The 20,021-nt window shown below is 42.2% G+C and overlaps 2 protein-coding genes across 2 annotated transcripts; one reads left to right on the top strand and one right to left on the bottom strand.

The window, feature by feature from the left end:
- Nucleotides 1-1,421: 1,421 nt before the first annotated feature.
- rnasekb (ribonuclease, RNase K b) lies at nucleotides 1,422-5,363 on the bottom strand. The gene is made up of 3 exons (XM_083986633.1): nucleotides 5,165-5,363; nucleotides 3,827-3,909; nucleotides 1,422-1,935 (listed from the first exon to the last, which is right to left on the bottom strand). The coding sequence occupies exons 1-3, from the start codon at nucleotides 5,240-5,242 to the stop codon at nucleotides 1,791-1,793; spliced, it is 306 nt and encodes a 101-aa protein (XP_083842759.1). The 5' UTR covers nucleotides 5,243-5,363; the 3' UTR covers nucleotides 1,422-1,790.
- Nucleotides 5,364-5,487: 124 nt separating this feature from the next.
- Nucleotides 5,488-18,184, top strand: bacc1 (BPTF associated chromatin complex component 1). Its single transcript, XM_083987176.1, has 6 exons — nucleotides 5,488-5,833; nucleotides 7,207-7,301; nucleotides 7,411-7,512; nucleotides 7,605-7,834; nucleotides 7,946-8,050; nucleotides 16,979-18,184. Exons 1-6 carry the CDS (start codon nucleotides 5,813-5,815, stop codon nucleotides 17,041-17,043), a joined length of 618 nt encoding a protein of 205 aa, XP_083843302.1. The 5' UTR covers nucleotides 5,488-5,812; the 3' UTR covers nucleotides 17,044-18,184.
- The last annotated feature ends 1,837 nt before the right edge of the window (nucleotides 18,185-20,021 follow it).

Genomic DNA, 20,021 nt, shown 5'->3' with positions numbered 1-20,021 from the left:
AGGCGCTGTAAGAGAAGATGTTTCCAGAAATATAATAGTCTTTTTATTTACTTATGGATTAATGTCATGTCGTGTGATTGATATGTACCCACACCCATCTCATGTCTCTGTAATGGCTATCCAGCACCACATATTTGTTATAATGAGAAAATGTTAATAAAAATGAATTTAAAAAAAGTGGGATGGATCAGAGGCGTCTTGGATGGTGCTGCAAATTGGAGAAGAATGTAAACACCTGACGTGCCTAAAACAAAAAGGGGCGGAGCTCCTCAGGGACTTTAGGACATCAGCTACTTCAGAACCGTCTGACCCACAGTTGTTGGCGCTTCTTTTTTTATGTTTGTTGTTCTTCTTCTCCTTCTTCCCTTTCTTCTTTGCTTGGATACATTTTCTATTCTCTAATTTGTGGAAGGATTTCTTAAAAAAGTGCTAGACAACATAAGTTCACTTCTTTCTGCCCCCTTTCATTCAGGAGTTGCATAATGTTTTTATTTTTTTTAGTTTTTTTATGGGTGAATGAATGTTTTATCTTATGTTTGTATCTGTGTTGCTATGGGAGCAGGAATTTAGATCTTTACAGATTTCCCCATCAGGACAATAAAGTGTACGTACTGTATCTTTGTACTCAATTATTATTTTCGGCCTTCAGACTTTAGGGCAGCTTCCTGAGCTGTGGAGGGTTGTGCTCCTCCAGGATGGAGGTCAGTGAGACCAGATTGATAATAATGTAATGAGTTATCTCATCAGGATCAATTAAAGGGATAGTTCACCCAAAATTCAAATTTCACTCATTATCTACTCACCCTCATGTCGACTAAGAGCTGTGAGTCCTCCGTCCCTTCTCTGAGTTACGCGGGGGTCCGTGCAGCAGTATTTGTCCATATAATGGTTGTCAATGGATACCAACTTTCTTCGTCCAAAAAGACACACCAAAAAACATCCAAATACCTCCATACTGCTCGTCTGTAATGTCCCTCTTGTATTGAAGCCCCGACATGAGAAATTGTTCCGCCGGTCAGTGCAAATCACGCGAGATTTGCACTGACACAGGAACACTGGGAGCTTCCGCTACAAACAAGTTTAAAATATAGACTTATTTAATTTTTTTCGGAACAATTTCTCATGTCGGGGCTTCAATACAAGAGGGACATTACACACGAGCAGTATGGAGGTATTTGGATGTTTTTTGGTGTGTCTTTTTGGACGAAGAAAGTTGGTATCCATTGACAACCATTATATGGACAAATACTGCTGCGCGGACCCCCCGGTAACTCAGAGAAGGCACGGAGGACTCTGAAAATTCTCACAGCTCTTAGTCGACATGAGGGTGAGTAGATAATGAGTTAAATTTGAATTTTGGGTGAACTATCCCTTAAACACTCTGAATGATTCACTTGAGACCAAACACAGACGCGTTCAAGTTCAGTTTTCACACTCGCACTTTATTGCAAAGGAAAAACTCCACCAATACAAACAACGATACGTGTTCCCATGGTAACACTGTGTTTCCAGTAAACAGCGGTTTCCTCTGAATCAACAAAACGACACTCTGTTTCATCTCACGTTTCAATTACTCAGTAAACCAGATCAAAGGAATGATGCAACATTTCATCAACAATAAACATCACACAACAATAACAAACAACAACAACAAACACATCGAGGTTAGAAAATAAATAAGTCAGGAGAACCGGCCAATCAGCTCCTGTGACCTCGACTGTGTGGAAGGTGACCTGCTCAGGTCAGAGGTCAAAGGTCAGAGGTCGGGCCCCGGTCGTCATGGCAACGCTCTATGTGACCATGTACTCCTGCCGCTTGTTGAGTCGGACCTGACAGAGAGAGACGGCGCCCACCGCCACGTAGATGGCCGCCGCGATGAAACAGTTGATGCCCACCTGGTTGTAGAGACTGTAGATGTTCTGAGGAGGGTTTTTACTGTGGAGACAAGACCAGAGACACTCAGGAGAGGAGAGACACCCCCTGCAATCTGATTGGCCACCGTAGCACCCGTCTCGTCACCTATTGGTTCGGGGGAGTCTGTTTTGTGCCGCTACTACGGGCATTTGAACTGCGCCATCTTGGATTTTAGGTGGAGTCTACTTGCCATATTTGGAGAGGTGCGGCGGTTAGCCGGCTGAGAACCTGCCCACTGAACTCGGAGCAACCAATTAACAGCCGGTAAACTCTCTGTGAACCTGTCACTCAACGTAACCACGCCTCAATTTATGTACGGATTTGAAGCCTAAACAATACTGAAACGGTTGTGGTACAACCCCCCCCCCCCCCCCCCCCCCCCCCCCCCCCCACCCCCCACACACACAGTGTTCACGGAGGTGGAAACTATCGGTAGAGACCAAAAACAAAAAATTTACCCAGCTGTAAATATGTTTTTCTAAGCTGTAAAGTCGGCTATTTTAACATGGGGGTCAATGGAGAGTTGCTCCCTTCTGGAGCCAGCCCCCAGAGGCCGCCGGGGTACTGCAGCTTTTTGAACGTGGAAGTGGTCTTCACTTGTAGAACCCACAACTCCCCCCTTGAGCTGAGCTCTAACTACTGGGTAAGAGTGTCCACAAGTTTCCGAACGTCATCTATGGTCAAACCCGGAAGCCGGTTTTGCCGGTTTGGTGGAATTGTACGTTTACGTTTCCATGGTTTTCAGTCGTTGTCATAGTTGCGGTAAACTCATGGATCTATTAACGCTGGCTTTTAACACGGATGTCAATTTGTGTGATATCCATTGTTCAAAGCTGGTGTGATGATCCATGCGCTTTACAGATTTTCATTGAAAAAAAATAAAAATAAATCCATGCATTTACCGCGACTACCGAAACCATGGAAACGTAAACATAAAATTCCACCGGAAGAGCAAAACCGGCAAAACAGGCTTACGTTTTTGATAGGGATGCACATGATTAACCGTTTAACCGTTAACCGATAACAAGAACTTTGACCGATTAATACTATCGGTTATTTATTTATTTTATTAGCTCCTTATGTCGTCAACTCATGGGGGCGTGTCGACACGTGCAGAGTTCACGTGCCTACAGTCATATTTCGCAGCAAAAAGTTACACAGGAGGACTGACAGTATGTGCAGCAGCCCCCATGAAGGAAGGTCAGACAATAAATGTAACCTACACGGACATAGATGTGCATCACCTGTAACAACGGCGCTGGAAAGAAAAAAAAAAAAAAAGAGGACGTCGCTGCTCTCCAGCCTGTTCACCTGCAGCTCTCCTGCAGCTCCACAGAGAAGCTGTCAGAGGAGCTCTGCTGCTCCTTCAGCCTGGTGTTTGGCTGCACTTTGTATAAAAACAGTTCTACATTGGACGATCTAACCTCCATATGAGCGCGATCAGCTGAGACAGAGCACACTGATCAGCTGTCGCGGCGCACGTGTGTATTTAACGGCAAAAAAAAAAAATTTGATACCAAAAAAATTTTTTTTTTTGGCCGTGCGCCGCAAGATTTTTAATCTTATCGGTTAACGGTTAATAATCGGTTAACGAGCGTCGGTTATCAGTCAGAAAAAAAATTCAAAATGTGCATCCCTAGTTTTTGACGTTCGGAAAAAGGTGGATAAGATATTGATGTTCACTGTTAGAATTTATTGTGTTGCTTATTCTAAGACTTATTATCAGTGGCAGCCTTCATTTTTGTTACTTTTGGGCCCCCCCCCCCCCCCAGATTCACTGTTGCTACCCCCTGTGCCCCCCTCCAGAGAATACTCTGGACCCGCCCCTGGAGACAGTCAGGGGACGCTCAGGAGAGAAGAGGTGACGTTCAGGATAGCAGAGATGTTAGCATGTTATCTGTTGGGGACTCACTCGTTGCGGATGTCCTCCTCGGTGAACGGGACGTCCTCGATCAGCACGGCAGACTTGGCGCTGAAGAAAATCCCGAGCATCGCCTGAAACACACACAACACAGAGGGGTCACTGTGAGGTCAAGAGCCACAACGTCACCGTCACAACTCTGGAGATTCCCAATAAAAAATCAAAGTGTCTGTGATTAAGCTGATTATTGATTGATCACTGATATAATGGCTCCTATTTAGTTCTTGCTATGTGTTTATATATTGAAGCTGTTTGGTTCATTTTCCTCCTTTTTTGTTTCACTCACTTCCCTCTCCTTTAGCATTTTTTGAACATTATTTCATATTTTCTGTTTTGTCTCAGTTTCGCTTGATTTTTTATTTCCAACCATTTATTTCAGTTTTTTTTTTTCCTCATTTCACCTCAATGCATGTAATTCCGCATTTTATTATTCTGTTTTTGAAATAAAGTTAAACTATTTCTCACCTCAGTGGTTTTAATGTATTTGAGTTGGACATTAAAGTGATGATTAATAATAATAAAAAAAAGAATCTAGAAATGAAACCATGATCATCCTCAGTTAAAGTTACATTTCTCCATGTGTAAGTTGGTCATGAGCTGCTCACTGGGGTTTTTCTGATGTTTTATTGTGGAAGTGGAAAAACTGACTTCCTGCTCTGAAACATCACATGAGGGTGAAGAGAAGAGTCACATGACTGAGGGGCGGGGCTTAGTTCCTGTTTTAAAAACTCATCATTTTTTTTTATGTTTTATCTTCTCATCTGTCAGAGGCTGAAGGGTCTCAGAGTCCATCACTAACTGTCCATCATGTCACAGAGCTGTGACACCCGGACAGAGACAACACCATTCCTTTGCACCAGGCATTAGCTGGGTCCATGGTGTTAATTACACAGACACAGATGTTAACTACCAGCACATCATCCATTCATCTGAGGTTCGATCGTTAGTTTATCAGTAATTTAATATATAGTAGATTACATAGTGTTCTAACAGTCTGAAACCAAACACATTCACTTTTCTTCTTAAATGACCAATAATCGATTATTCGACTGATGGCTTCGGCTCTTCACTAGTGCATTGCTGAGCCGTAGGCAGCCTATACCCTGTTTGGCCTACTTGGGCCCCGTCTATTATCTGGAGCCTGCTTCAAAATCTACGTGCAGTCGTGTGACAGCTGGTTTGTGTTTCTTTATATTCTGAATCTCACGAGCTTTAAACCCCCCGGTATAAAAGCTTAAAGATGGCAACGTCCTCTAGAATATTATGCTCGCTAAACAGTGCCCCTCCAGGAAATAGTCGGCCCCAGAGATCCATATGTCTTGGTCTTACCAGCATGATGACCCCCCAGATGCTGATGACTATCCCGCAGGCGGCCATCTTCGGCCCGCAGAACAGTAGTGACGGCATGTCGGTGTCCGCGGCTCTGACTTGTGATCCTTTAACACAGAAACGTTGTTTTTATTCCAACCGAAGGACGACAGCCCGACAGATCCTCCCGGTCAGCTGATCCGCATCACTCGGGTCTACTCGGGAGACTTCGTCGATCCCCGTCGTGACCGTGACGCGTGACGCCCGCAGCGAAGCGGACCAATGAAAACGACGTACACGTCACGCCTTTTCCGCCGACGCCGACCAATCGTGTTCGACTTTCAAACTCGCGCAACATTCTCTTCACTCCGGCGGCTTCCTTTGTTGTTGGATAATAACTTCTATATTAATCATGTTTCACTGTGCATGTGGTTTATTAAACATTTAAAATACAACAAGGGACAGAACCGCACGTGCACCGAACAGCTCGTGGTGTTTGAATAGGTTTTCTCGGAGCTCTAATGGAAGCCCGCTGAGCATAGCACGCTAGCTAAGCTAACGTTACAGGAGCTAACTGTAGCTAGCAGCTAGCCGTGGACGTCCGTTGTTATTGTTTTGACCCAAGAACCAGTTCACAGGGAAAAAAAAGGTCTGAGTTCCTCCGCCGACATGACGTCAGCGTCTGCTAAGGTGAGTGTCCTATGAGGCCGGAGCCTCTGAACCCGCTGGCCTGAACTTTCTGTTACTCTGAACTTGTAACATTGAAAAACTTCCTATGGAATTAGCAAATGTCCTAGTCTTTGGTTCACCTGGAACAACAGGGACTATATAAGCACATAACACCATGGAATCCTTCTAGTCAGTCAGTTTTCCAAATCCAATGGCATGTTATTGTCTCATTCAGAATTTTCCAATTAGTAAAGACTTCCACTTCCACTGAAAGAATATGCAGGTGGAATTCCTTCAGGTGTGATTATGCTGTTGGAATGTTCCATTGCCTGAGTCTGAGCCTGTACAGACAGAGATTGGTACAATCTACTGTAGGCCTATTGCACGCGCAGTATTTCAAAATGAAAACATGTGTATTCCTAATGCAGTATCATACTGGAATAATACATTTCCAAACTGAAAAGGAACCGTCCCCGGCAAAACTTCAACTAGTTTATCTTTAGTTTATAAAGAATTCTAAAAGATCTTCTCTGCACATCAGAGTGCAAACTGTGAGTGTGGAGAAGCTGCTGACTGCTGGGCTGTAGACCAGTACACAGACCAGACCAAACCCCCATCACACCACTCAGGATGACATCATCCTCCTCCTGTCCAATCAGCAGCAGACATTCATTACTCTGATCAATGACAGAGAAGTTGAGCTCATTAACATAAAACATCTATTAACGAATCAGTTCTGCAAACAAGTCTTCAGCCTCAGGACTATGATGTCACTAATGTCCTCTTCATCATCCTCCTCCTCCTCTTCATCCTCCTCCTCCCCCTCTCTTTTCCTCCTCCTCTTCCTCCTCTTCCTCCTACTCCCCTTCCTCCTCTAACTCTCTTTTCCTCCTCCTCTTCATCCTCTTCCTCTCTTTTCCTCCTTCTCCTACTCCCCTTCCTCCTCTCTTTTCCTCCTCCTCTTCCTCCTACTCCCCTTCCTCCTCTTCCTCTCTTTTCCTCCTCCTCTTCCTCTCTTTTCCTCCTTCTCCTACTCCCCTTCCTCCTCTCTTTTCCTCCTCCTCTTCATCCTCTTCCTCTCTTTTCCTCCTTCTCCTACTCCCCTTCCTTCTCTCTTTTCCTCCTCCTCTTCATCCTCTTCCTCTCTTTTCCTCCTTCTCCTACTCCCCTTCCTCTTCCTCCTCTCTTTTCCTCCTTCTCCTACTCCCCTTCCTCCTCCTCCTCCTCCTCCTCTCCATCATCCTTTCTTTTCCTCTTCCTCCTCCCCCTCCTCCTCCTCCTCCTCTCCATCATCCTTTCTTTTCCTCTTCCTCCTCCCCCTCCTCCTCCTCCTCTCCATCATCCTTTCTTTTCCTCTTCCTCTTCCTCTCTTTTCCTCCTCCTCCTCCCTGCAGGTTGGGGAGATCTTCTCAGCAGCTGGAGCTGCCTTCACCAAGCTGGGAGAGTTGACCATGCAGCTGCACCCGGTGTCTGACTCCAGCCCTGCAGGGTGAGACACACACACACACACACACACACACTCACACACACACACACCTACAGAGCCAGCCGTGTGTGTGTGTGTGCTCGGTATCAGCTGACTGTGTTTCCGTCCTCAGAGCCAAATGGACGGAGACGGAGATCGAGATGCTTCGATTGGCCGTCCGTCGCTTCGGAGACGACCTCAACAACATCAGCACAGTGATCAAAGAGCGGACAGTGTGAGTGTGAGATCAGCTGATCGGTAGATCAGTAGATGATGTGATTCGGGTGGTGCGGGTGTGTGTGGTGAACAGGTGTTTCCTCCCTGCAGGGCTCAGATCAAGAGCACGGTGAAGAGGAAGCTGTACGAGGACAGCAGAGTCCCCATTTCCTCCGAGTCCCCGAAGAAGACCGTCAAGAAGTCCGCCGTCGCCATGGCGCCCGCTCCGGCTCCCCCCGCGCCCGCCATGATCGCCGTGTCGACCTCGCAGGTCGTCGTGGCGACCGGCATGCAGAACAGCCCCTCCCTGGCCCCGCCCATCAAGAAGCAGAAGACGGCAGGTGAGAAATGACTGGAAGTGACACACACACACACACACACACACACACACACACACACACACACACACCCTCCCTCCTCCTCACCCTCCTCCCCCCTCCCTCCCCCTACAGACGTGACCCTCAGCGCTCTCAACGACTCGGACGTCAACAGTGACCTGGTGGACATCGAGGGACTCGGCGACGGCTCGTCCAACAAGAAGCTCAACTTTGACCAAGGTCGGTGTCTCGCAGCTCGTTACCGGGCACCGGCTCCTTACTTGCTTACAGGGTTGTCGCTAGGTAACAGTAGGGCTGGGTATCAATGAAAATATTTCGATACCGGTACCGATACCGATACCTTCACTTCGATACCGGTTCCTGAACGATACTTTTTTCGATACCAATTTTATAATATCAGTTCTAAAAAAATTAAAATTACATTTCACATTACGGTACAAATCTTGAGTTGTATTTTTCTATTTCAACCAGCAGCTTTTCTAAGGGTCAACAGGTAGAACTACATTGCAAAATTCATCTAAATATAGTGACTGCAACCTGAAAATATTACTTAAACCCACTTTCATACATATTTTTTGTAGTTGACATATTAAGGTTTTTAAATAGGCTTCTGGTTTGTTGAGGTAAAATGCAAAAAGTGTTACAACTGTCCCTGGTCTCCCCTAAACATTGCTGTCAGGTAGGCCTATTTAAAAAAAAAAAAAAAAAAAAACTGTGACGTGGTGGCCGCCGGCCGTGTTGTGATCCTCCAGAACACAGAGATGTCCAGTCCGCCCCTGTGTGCAGCTACACTTGAGCCCCAGCATTTTGTGAGCAGAGGCAACGCTGCTCCGACGTCTGCTCTCTCTGTATGTGCGCGTCGCGGAGCCGCACATACAGAGGCGACAGAAAGAGGCAGGAGGGGCTGATAACATGAAATAGCCGAGATCATAATCTGTATGTGTGCGTCGCGGAGCCGCACAGAGAGGCAGGCAGCTGCCTCTCGGGAATTACGTCAATCGCAACGAAATACCGGAGCATTCTGTGCAAAGCGCCAGTCAATTTAAGCACATGAAAAACAATGAAAACCGGACGTTTTAATTAATTCATATTTAAAAAAACAAACAAACCCGGACGCCCTTGACAGGACGTAAAAGACGTGTGCGGGTAAAAGAGGACCTTCACCTTTCTGTCCAATCAGATTTCATCTCTGGCTGTTTCAGAAACCACATACACTGCTAGTACGTATTGATTTGGCCAAAATACACTATGTAGTCTAGTATGCAAACAAAAGCAAAATCTGCAGTATGAGAAAACAAATTCCCGGATGTCGTACTGAATCAGAAAATATCTCCAGTATGCATCTGACCAGTCTACAATAGTACTGTATCCCACAATGCAATGCGCCCCTGACCTCTAACCCTAACCAAAGACGGTTTAGAGTAGTGAAATATCTTTGTGGTGTACCGTAACCATGTTATATAACTTAAAGGTCATAGCTACAACTTTTTCATCAAAAGGATACATTTTTCAAAAACAATGCATCCACAGAATGTCTAGAGGGGTGCAGAATAAAAGTATTAATTTTACTGAATTTAAAAAAAATAGTATATAAATAATTGTTTAATACATTTTGGCGGGTCCGAAATATATAAATATTTACATCTGGTCACGTTGGCAACGTCGGCATGGAATGATCTCTGTGGCAACAGCATTAGAACGTTGATGTCATGTGTCTACTGCTGTAACCATAGATATAGAAACAACGTTTCTATATCTATGGCTGTAAGGCAACCAGTACAACGGAAGGTTGGAGCGAGAGCAGGCAGATTGAGTTCTACACCTACTGGCCAGGAGGAATTAAACTTGTAGCTATCACCTTTAAAGGTTGACTATGTAGAAATACAAGAACAACAACAGAAAAAGAATTCCAGCAGTCGATTGCCAGACCGTTGCTAGGTAAAACGGGCCGTTGCTAGGGACTCCGCTCTGATCAGAGGACAGCAGATGAGGAGAACTAAGCAGGATATTTACCTTATGTTTCATTTTTACCGTCATTAACAGCATAATAAATGACTTGTAGCTTGTTACAGGGAGAGTGGAGGCTCTCTGCCTTCCACACCGCTGCTGCTCAGAGCCTCCGCTGTCACTGCTCTCGTCAAGTTGGAAAAAAAAAAAAAAAAAAGGAGCTCCGTGGCACCGAAAGTCCGCGACGATAAACGTGTTTATGACAGATAAGACTACACAAATACACCCATCCTAACAAGTATATGATAATCCATTGATGATCCACCGATTGATTATTAAAAAGGCTTGGTTGGAAACAAACGCATCCGACCGGGAGGAGGCAGGAAAACAGAGAGAGTTGAGCCACATGTCGGCTACAGGCAGGTACGAATGTAAACAGAACGTTGACAGATTGTCAGTTGTCGAGCCCGTCAAAAAAATTAAAAATAATAATTCAGACTAAAAAAAAATGTTTTGTGGAAAAGCAATGCTTTCATTCTGTACCCCTCTAAAGGCCCCATGGATGTATTATTTTTGAAAAAATATAGCTTTTAATAAATATTCTACATATTCAACCTTTAACTAAATAAAATAAAATTTCATGTAGACTGATCGGTTTGTTGTAAAACATTTATTTATTGATGTAAATGTGGTGATTTGTGTACGTACAGAGCCCCGAGGCAGCGCTGCTCTGTCCAATACACACAGGAAGCTTCACTTTACATTCAAACTAACTAATGTGACAGCCACAATTGTTAGATTTCATCAATGAGACCAACATTTATCTCCTAAAAAGAATTTGTGATCTGATCCAGCAAAATGAGTCACAGTGACCCAAATTTGAAAATTGAGATTTTGGTATCAATGTAAAGAGAAGAAAATAAGCTTTAAAACGATACCCTGGAGGACTTCCGGCGGCGCCATGTTCATGTAGGACGCAAAAGTTTGAGCTCTGCTGATTAACCAACTTACCAAATCGATATATGAACAAAACTCAGCAAAAACATGCCTAACGACACCACAAAGACGAGCGCTAGTGACAGACTCGCCAGATATCACTTTAGAAACAAAGAAGGAGATGAAAAATCGTCGGAACCGACTGATGCTAACAAGCCTGCTAATCCCGACGAAGCTAGCGCTAGCAATGATACTGCCGTGAATAGCTTGGAGGAGATGCTTCAAGCTATCGCCCAGTCAAACCGAGAAATACGAGGGGACATTATGCAGATGAGTATGGACGTAAAGGAATTTAAAGGCCAAGCCAAGGAATCATTCACAAGGCTTGAAACGTCAGTTGGAGGTTTGAGTGCACAACTAACAAACTTGGAGAAGAGGGTCGTTGACGCAGAGGAGCGTATATTAACGACGGAGGAGACCAACGCAACCCACGGAAAAGCCATCGCCTTCCTACTGCAGCGTGAGGCGGAATTATTTGAACGGTGTGAGGATCTTCAGAACAGACACAGACGGCAAAACCTAAGGCTGTATCAGGTTCCTGAAGGAAGCGAGGGGAGAGACATGGTCGCCTTCATTAAAAAACTACTGCCGACGGTGCTGACTAATCTGCCACTAACCGAAGCCGACATCAGGATTGACCGGGCGCATAGAGCACTTATGCCAAAACCAAAAGAAAATGACCCGCCTCGCTCCATCGTGATTAAATTCGCGGACTACACAGTGAAGGAACAGATCCTGCAGCAAGCCTGGAGACAGCGCACAGTGAAGATGGGTGAGAAGCAGATCTACTTTGATAATGACTACTCGCCGGAGCTGCAGAGGAAACGCGCTCAGGTCAGATACGTTGTGAAACAGCTGAAGGAGAAAAACGTTAAAGCGAAGTGCATGTACCCAGCCCGACTGAGGATGATGGTGGGATCGGAGGAGAAAACCTTCCAGACGGTGATGGACGCAGCGCCGGTGCTTAAGGATTTCAACATCCAGGTCCGAGTTGACGAGCGGGATAAAGTAGAGCGAGAGCTGGCCAGACACAGGTGGGAGACACGGGCCGCCAACCGAGGAGGGCGGAATGTCAACATGCTTACAGAAGAAGAATGCAGGTTTTTCTTCCCTTGAAGTGACTGGGAATATTGTGCAAAAAGTAAGGTTTTTCCATTTTATTTAGACAGCTATGAGCAGCTGTGAATAATTCACTTTTAGATGGGCTAAAGTTAAATGGTCTTATTACCCTCCAATTACAGTGGTGTTGTTGGGCTATATATTTTATATACATCTTTTTTTTTTTTTTTTTTTCTTGAAACCTTGTTTCAAGTTTATATTTCTCTTATTAATATTTATTTACACTTTGCTGAGTCCAGAATGTAACAACAGTATATTATCTGGTCGTTTTGGTTTGTGGCATCAGCTGCAATTGACTCATGAGTGATTTACACTCAGCCACTGTAGGGCCGCAGCAGCTAACCCAACGGAGTGGGACTGCCGCACATTGTGACATTATCCCGGAGGGTTCCCGCCACCCTCTGCCCAGTTCTACACGGGGACTGGTCACTACTGGAGACAGGCCAGTTGAGGACTTGGAAGCCAGGTTGTTGTGTTCGATTTCTGATGTTCCTTATTGGAAATTGTACATAGTTTCTGTTCTTTTTTGTGTTTCTTCCTTGACAACTGATAGGACTTTTATAACAGGTGATGGTGCACTTGACATTTATAAGTTGACTACAAAGCATCATGACAGTAATGATTAAAATAAGTGTAATATGGATGGTTTGACTGTAGTTAGCTACAACATAAAGGGTCTGGGAAATCCAATTAAAAGAAAGAAAATACTTAACCAACTCAAAGCTTTACAATGTTCAGCCGCAATGTTACAAGAGACACATCTCTCTGAGGCAGAACACCTGAAATTAAAGAGGGACTGGGTGGAACAAATTTACAGTGCATCTTACGGAGGAGGGAGGAAAAGGGGGGTTGCTATCCTATTTAGAAGGAATGTTTTTTTTAACTGCGAAAAAGTATTGAAAGACAAGGAAGGCAGATATATTATGGTGAAAGGTACGATTGGGGAAAATAGATTTACATTTTTGAATCTGTATGCACCAAATGAGGATTGTCCTTTTTTTTTAAGAAAATAGCCTCCAAACTGGCAGATGAAGGGAAGGGAATCATAGTGGTTGGGGGGGATTATAATTGTGTACTAAATTTAAGTATGGACCGACTACCTGCTGTGAAGGGACCTCGAACTAGAAAAGCAGCTACTGTTCTGGGAATGATGGCGGGATTGGGCCTGATTGATGTTTGGCGATATCATCATCCCAGAGACAGAGACTATACATATAGGTCCCAAGTACATGGAAGTTACTCCAGATTAGACATGTTTCTTGTTTCAAAGGCTGATGTGCATAGAGTGACAGAGTGCAAGATAGAACCCATAACTTTGTCAGATCATGGTCCCATTAAGATGAAAATAAATTTAGGTCAAGAAAAACAATTCAGATACTGGAGACTTAATGTCTCAATATTAAATGACCCCCTAATCCAACAGGAATTACGTGACAAGATAAAAGAATATATTGATATAAATGATAGCGGAGATGTTACTCCATCTATTTTATGGGATGGTGCCAAAGCTGTTGTGAGGGGACATATCATTCAAATTACATCAAGAATAAAAAAACAAAGAGAAGCCAGGAGACTTGAACTGGAGACTGAAATTATTAGGTTAGAAAAAGAACACAAAATATCGAGAAAAAGGAATACATTAGAATCACTAAAACAAGAGAGACAAAAATTAGATGATTTACTCACATACAAAGCAGAGGGAATGCTCAGATTTGTGAAAAGAAAATATTATGAAATGGGGAATAAAGCAAGTAGATTATTGGCTTTTCAGTTACGGAAAGCTCAATCGAACCGTGTGGTACCTAAAATTAAACACCCCGACACAAACAGAATTACCTCCCAACCGAAAGAAGTAGCAGAGGCGTTTGCTGCATACTATAAAAAATTATATGAAGGTCAAGAATTAAATGGGAAGGAAGAGAAAATAACAAAACTCCTGGACTCGATCCAGTTGAATAGATTGTCACAGGATGAAGCTGAGACGCTATCTTCTCCCATAACAGTACAGGAAATAATAGATAGTATTACTAAATTAAAGAACAGTAAATCCCCGGGTGTCGATGGATACTCTGGGGAATATTATAAAGTTTTTGTTAACGAACTAGCCCCAATTTTATGTCGAGTATATAATTATGCACTGAATGAAAGGGACCCCCCAAAAACCTGGTCAGAGGCAATTATCACAGTTATACACAAAGATGGAAAGGACCCCACTCAATGTACGGGCTATCGGCCGATAAGTCTGCTTTGCAAGGATTTAAAAATCCTGACTTCTATCTTGGCAAATAGAATACAAAAACACATCCGTAAATTAGTAAACTCTGATCAAACAGGGTTCATAACCGGACGGCAGGGCACTAATAATGTCAGACGAGCTTTAAATCTACAATCTATTGCTTCTGGTAGAAAGACTCCATCAATGCTTCTCAGCTTAGATGCTGAGAAAGCATTTGATAGACTGGACATTTTTGGAGCAAACAATGGCTCATATGGGCTTTAACGAAACCTTTTTGAGTTGGATTAGAGTGTTTTATATGAATCCGCAGTCAAGAGTCAGAGTTAATGGCCAATGTTCCGATTTCTTTGATCTGGGACGGGGGACAAGGCAGGGGGACGCGCTCTCGCCAGCCCTGTTCGCTCTTAGCATTGAGCCGCTCGCAGAATTGATTAGAAGTAACCCGCTTATACAAGGAATAAGGGATGAGAGTGGAAACCAACATAAAATATCCCTATACGCGGACGACATATTATTATTTATTGAAAATCCTGTCCACTCAGTTCCTGTTCTTCTACAAAGTCTTAATGAATATGGTCTAGTATCCGGTTATAAAGTTAATCCTAGTAAATCAGAAGCGATGATGGTGTCTGGGACATGGCCTAGCCAACTTGATGATATAGTGTCCTTTCGCAGATCTAAACAGGGTTTCAGATATTTAGGGATCACACTCACTCCCCAGGTAACACAACTATACCAGGCGAACTATAAAAAAATATTTGGGATATTTAAAAATGAATTGGCAAGATGGGATGTGCTACCATTATCCCTTTTGGGTAGAGTAGAGGCTGTTAAGATGAATCTACTTCCTAGAATTTTGTTTTTGTTTCAGTCTCTCCCAGTCGGGATCCCAACATCAGCCTTTAATATGCTGGTTTATAAGTAAATTTATATGGCAGAATAAGAGGCCAAGAGTGAGACTTAAAACGCTCACTCTTGGGAAGGATAAGGGTGGACTCAGCCTCCCCAATTTAAAATATTATTTTTGGGCAGCACAACTGACAGCAGTGGTAGCTTGGATTAACAATGACATAGAATCGGGATGGGTGAACATAGAGCAGAATTCGTTACCAGCAATACCTTTATCTACTTTAGTATTTCTAAACAAGCAGTCCCAGAATAAATTAAAAATTAAAAATGTATGGGTGAAACACACCTTAAAAGTATGGTCGACAGTCCAAAAGAGAATTAGAGGAACAGTTGCCCTCTCAAGGGCTATGCAGATTACTGGAAATCCGGATTTCCCCCCCTCAACAACAGATATCACTTTTAAGAGGTGGGCAGGTAGAAATCTGAGGGTTATTGACCAGTTGTTATGTGACACTGGTGTACAGCCATTCTCATATCTCCAAGACAAATTCCTTCTACCCCAAAGTGATATGTTCCGGTATTTTCAGATAAGGAATTACATCACAAACCATACAGACTGGAATATAATTAAAAATGCTCCAACGAATATAGAAACTTACTTTATTAATATAATTAAACATCAACTACCAAATAAAAAACATGTTTCCCATATATACAGAAATTTGTTACTAGATATACCAGACAATACTTTTTATATTAAAAACAAATGGGAGCTGGAGTTAAATATTATAATTGAGGATGGGGAGTGGGAAACAATGTGCATTGGATGTCATAAAGGTATCAATAGTAACATGTGGAAGGAGTTTGATTGGAAGACGAAGACAAGGTTCTTTAAGGTGCCTTCCGTGGTTTCTAAATTTGTAGATAACCCAGCTGCAATATACTGTTGGAGAGGGTGTGGAGTGGTTGGCGACCACTCACACATATTTTGGGATTGCCCAGTGATGCTTCCTTTTTGGAAGGGGGTAAAGAACGAGATAGATAAAGTTCTGGGAATTAATATACCATTTATCCCAAGTCAGTTTCTTTTCGACCTAACTCCTGAAGGCATGTACACTAGAGACCAAAAGCACTTGTTACATATACTCTTGATGACTGCTAGGAAAATGGTGACAATAAAATGGATGAATCCACAGCCACCTACAGTGGCACAGTGGAAACAGAAGCTGAGGGAGGTGTATGGAATGGAAGCTTTAACTGCTAAATTACAATTAAGGTCTGATGTTTTTGTGAGGAGGTGGCTACCTATAGCAAGATACCTCTCTAATTGAGGGGAACCCCACAGTATGCTGGAATGTCTTAACTGTCCACTTATTTATTTATTTATGTATTTATTATTTTTCATTCATGTGTATAATTAAGCTTTCTGGGCCCAAAAGGTTTTTTTTTTTTTTTTTTTTTTTTTCTTGTCTTTAGCACTGTCATACATAATTTGTGATGTTGTCAAGGAATGTTTGTGTTTCTCTTTAATAAAAATAAAGTTAAAAAAAAAAAAAAAAAAAAAAAAAAAACGATACCCTGGTCAAAGTCATACATGAGATATGGCCATTTGAATTCTGGTCTTCCACTCTCTTTTTCTCTTTTTCTACGTCTCTGGTTTAAAGGCCAGTGGACTCTGGCATCTGTGATTACACACACCCTATACGGTCACCGTTCAATGACCCTCGGAAAGCAGAGAATCTCACGATTCAGATGCAGTTTACAGCTCGTCTCTATGATAAACGGCTCAGAAGTTGTTTCATGTTGCGCTCGTCTTTAGAGGGTTAAAAGTTGCAAGTCAACTTTAATCTGAATTTCTCAACGATCTGGACTCTGAAACTTTGGGAGATTGTTTTTGAATGTTGTTTCTTGGAAATGTGCTAAAAAAAACTTGTGGATTTTTTCTTGGTTTTCCATGTTATCAGCGTTCCCCTGCTCACTGTGACCTGTGTTTCCCTCAGAGAGCCTCAACCTGGACTCCAGCCTCATCATGAACTCCAGCGACCTCCCGCTCCTCTCCCGCTGACCTTTGACCTCCCCCGGAGAAAAGAGAGAGGGACGCCACGACGACCGCATCTTTTATCCTTTTCTACATTCACCGCTGCAGCGTTTTCCTTTTAGAGCCCCAGGTTGAAAAACATGTTGAGTCTGGATCCAGAGAAGTTAATTTATTTTATTTTAGGTTTTTTTTTTTTATCAACCACAAGCTCCAGGTGTTTTGGTTTCCATCAGTTTTAAGTTTTAGTTTCTGTTCAGATCTTTTTTTTTTAAATCAAAAGAGAAGAAAGGGTTTTTACATCATGAAGAATGAAGTGAAGCGACAGATGGATCAGTGACAAAGGAGGGTGATGAATTGTTTCATTCCCTCAAAATGACTCCGCCTCAGTTTGTTGTGTCGTTAAAGTTGAGTCTTCAAAACAAAAACAAACTTCTGAAGGTTTTTCCCAGAACCTCAAAGATTCTACAAAGCATCAGGATCAAAGGTGAAACATGTTTCTTGTTTGGAACTCTATAATAAAGCTGTCACATCACTGGCCCTGGTTTTATTCTGAAACTACGGTGGGGCCTGAGGGTCAGTTTAAAAACACACACAGACATAAACATGCCACACGTTTAGAAAACTACTTGCAAAAACCCACAATGAAGTGTTTTCGGGGCACAAACAAGTGACAGCGCGGCTAAAGGCTGATGCTAAGCTAACAATGAAGCTAAATCATGAGACATCGACTGTGAAGTTTTCTTAAACTGTAAAGAAAACTGTTGAAAGATCTGTTTTGTTTTGTTTTGTTTTTCTGATGAGAAAAGTCTTTGAGGTTCATGAAAACACCGTTACCGGGGCGACGACATCAAACCTGCCTCTGAAACCACTCTGCTCGTTTCCACAGCCTGAAGTCAATCTGTGTCGATCCAACCCGTCGTCTGCAGTCGCATGTTTTTTAAGAAAAACAAAAAAAGCCAAACAAACAAACAACAACAACCTGACTTGAACCTCTGGGTTGATTCATCTGGAAACTAAAAGTGTTACTAAAACTAAAACTCAGGCTCTGGATTCACTCACAGTTGTTTCTGTGCAGGTTTGTTACAGGATGTGTTAACTGTTGTTGATCATGATGTGAGTTAGAAAAAAACAGCTGTTTGACCTTTTATCAATCAGTGATTTAAAAATGTTTTATTAATGGAGATTAAAAAATGTCTAGAATGTGCTATCGTCTCCTCTTTTTCTGATCCTGGTCTTTGACATGTTTTAGTTCATTCACACATTCATCTGCTGTTATTTTTATCTAACATACATAAAGATTTATACTGATATTTGGTTCATTGTTCATGAACAGTCATTTCTCACATCAGGCCCTGAAAACAAAAACAGTTTTCGGTAACACTTTACAATAAGGGTCCCTTAATTAACGTTAGTAAATACATTATTAAGCATTAATATATAAACTAATGTGTTAATTAATGCTGAGTAATGCATACATAATGATAACTAATTACATTATTCAACTTTTAAATTTGAGTAGTAAACATTAATTAACTGCTTACCAAGGCCGTAATTACCATATACATTTGGGGGGGACACATCCCCCCCAAATTTCAAATATGCTCAAAATGCCCCCCCCCCCCCCCAATATATAGCTAGCTGATTAAAAAAGAAAAAAGTATCCCATGTGTTAGCAAATTTACCGTACTTTCCGGACTCTAGAGCGCACCTGAGTATAAGCCGCACCAGCTACATTTTAAAAGAAAATACATATACAGGCCGCACTTGAATATAAGCCGCAGGTCATGTTGTAACATGAGATATTTACACAAAGACAGTAGGGACAGAAAGACAGTAGGCTATTTGTTTACAACGAAGCCGGCAAAAAATCAAAAAATGGAGCTGTGGATAACTTTACGTAACATATACGATGTTATGGCGTGTGTGTTTGTGTAGTCTTAACTGTCATAAACAAAAGATTACGGTTATGGAGTGCGTTTGTGTTGCGGTGTGCAGTACGGTATATATAAAGTATAATATAGCTAAATATAGAAAGAGAGAGATTTGGTCCCTCCCAATGTTGACTCCATGGTTACGGCCTTGCTGCTTACTAATAGGCTACATTAATTACCGTTAATGTGTTTCCTAATCCTAAGTAATACATAATAATGATTGTTAATATATCTGTTAACAGTTAATTAATGCTTAATAATGTACTAACTAACGTTAATTAAGGGACCTTTACTGTAAAGTGTTACCCAGTTTTCATCATTACTTCTCACATTAACATGTGTGTGGATTAACTGAACAGTGGGGTTTTAAATAGTCGTACTAAATTCATTCAATGTTGGTTTTTGCAAATGAATTCATCAACATTCAGCAGGAAACAATAAATGTAGTTAGTTTCCAACAAAACACATCGGACAACCTTATTCAACTCTGACAACGACACATCTTCTGGTTTGGTACAGATTTTCTTTTATTGATGGTTTTCATATACAATATAATATATATTTATATATATTTATAGTGTGTACATGAATTGCTTCCACTAAAAACTAAAGAGTCTTTTCTGCGTGGTTTTTACAGCCATAAGCTCGTCAGGACGGAATGAACACTGAATATAGACTTATTTTTTCAGTTCATAAAAATACATTGTCTCATTTGTCTCATGAAGAGAATTTGTCCAAAAGAAAAAGAAAAAAAAAAAAAAACTATTTACACTTTGAAAACACTCAAATGAATGTGCTTTAATTTCCCTTTTGTCACCGTGTGAATAAACATCTAGCAGCCCTTAGTCAAGTCCCGTCTCGCTGCGGCACTACGCCGTCACTGCTCAGCACTTGTCATTTGGCTTAACACCGGAAGAGACGGAAGCAGGAAGAAACATCTGGAACACATCCTATTGGTTGACTTTGGTTTTCACAATTTGGGAAACTTAGAAGTGCTGCTGACGACTGTTTTCATTATTGATCAATCTTGACCTCTGTTTTGGATGAAATGTCATAAAGGGATAGTTCACCCAA

Source organism: Trachurus trachurus (genome assembly GCF_905171665.1).
Source record: "Trachurus trachurus genome assembly, chromosome: 14".
Lineage (NCBI taxonomy): Eukaryota > Metazoa > Chordata > Actinopteri > Carangiformes > Carangidae > Trachurus > Trachurus trachurus.
The sequence above is the reverse complement of the archived record's forward strand: the minus strand, read 5'-3'. Positions and strand labels throughout refer to the sequence as shown.

Excerpts from the sequence above, each read along its gene's own strand:
- rnasekb (XM_083986633.1), bottom strand. The coding sequence starts at position 5,242 with ATGCCGTCACTACTGTTCTGCGGGCCGAAGATGGCCGCCTGCGGGATA. Across the intron at positions 3,910-5,164 it reads TCTGGGGGGTCATCATGCTG|GCGATGCTCGGGATTTTCTT; the intron begins GTAAGACCAAGA and ends TGTGTGTTTCAG. Across the intron at positions 1,936-3,826 it reads GAGGAGGACATCCGCAACGA|TAAAAACCCTCCTCAGAACA; the intron begins GTGAGTCCCCAA and ends TTGTCTCCACAG.
- bacc1 (XM_083987176.1), top strand. The coding sequence starts at position 5,813 with ATGACGTCAGCGTCTGCTAAG. Across the intron at positions 7,835-7,945 it reads CAAGAAGCAGAAGACGGCAG|ACGTGACCCTCAGCGCTCTC; the intron begins GTGAGAAATGAC and ends CTCCCCCTACAG. Across the intron at positions 8,051-16,978 it reads GAAGCTCAACTTTGACCAAG|AGAGCCTCAACCTGGACTCC; the intron begins GTCGGTGTCTCG and ends TGTTTCCCTCAG.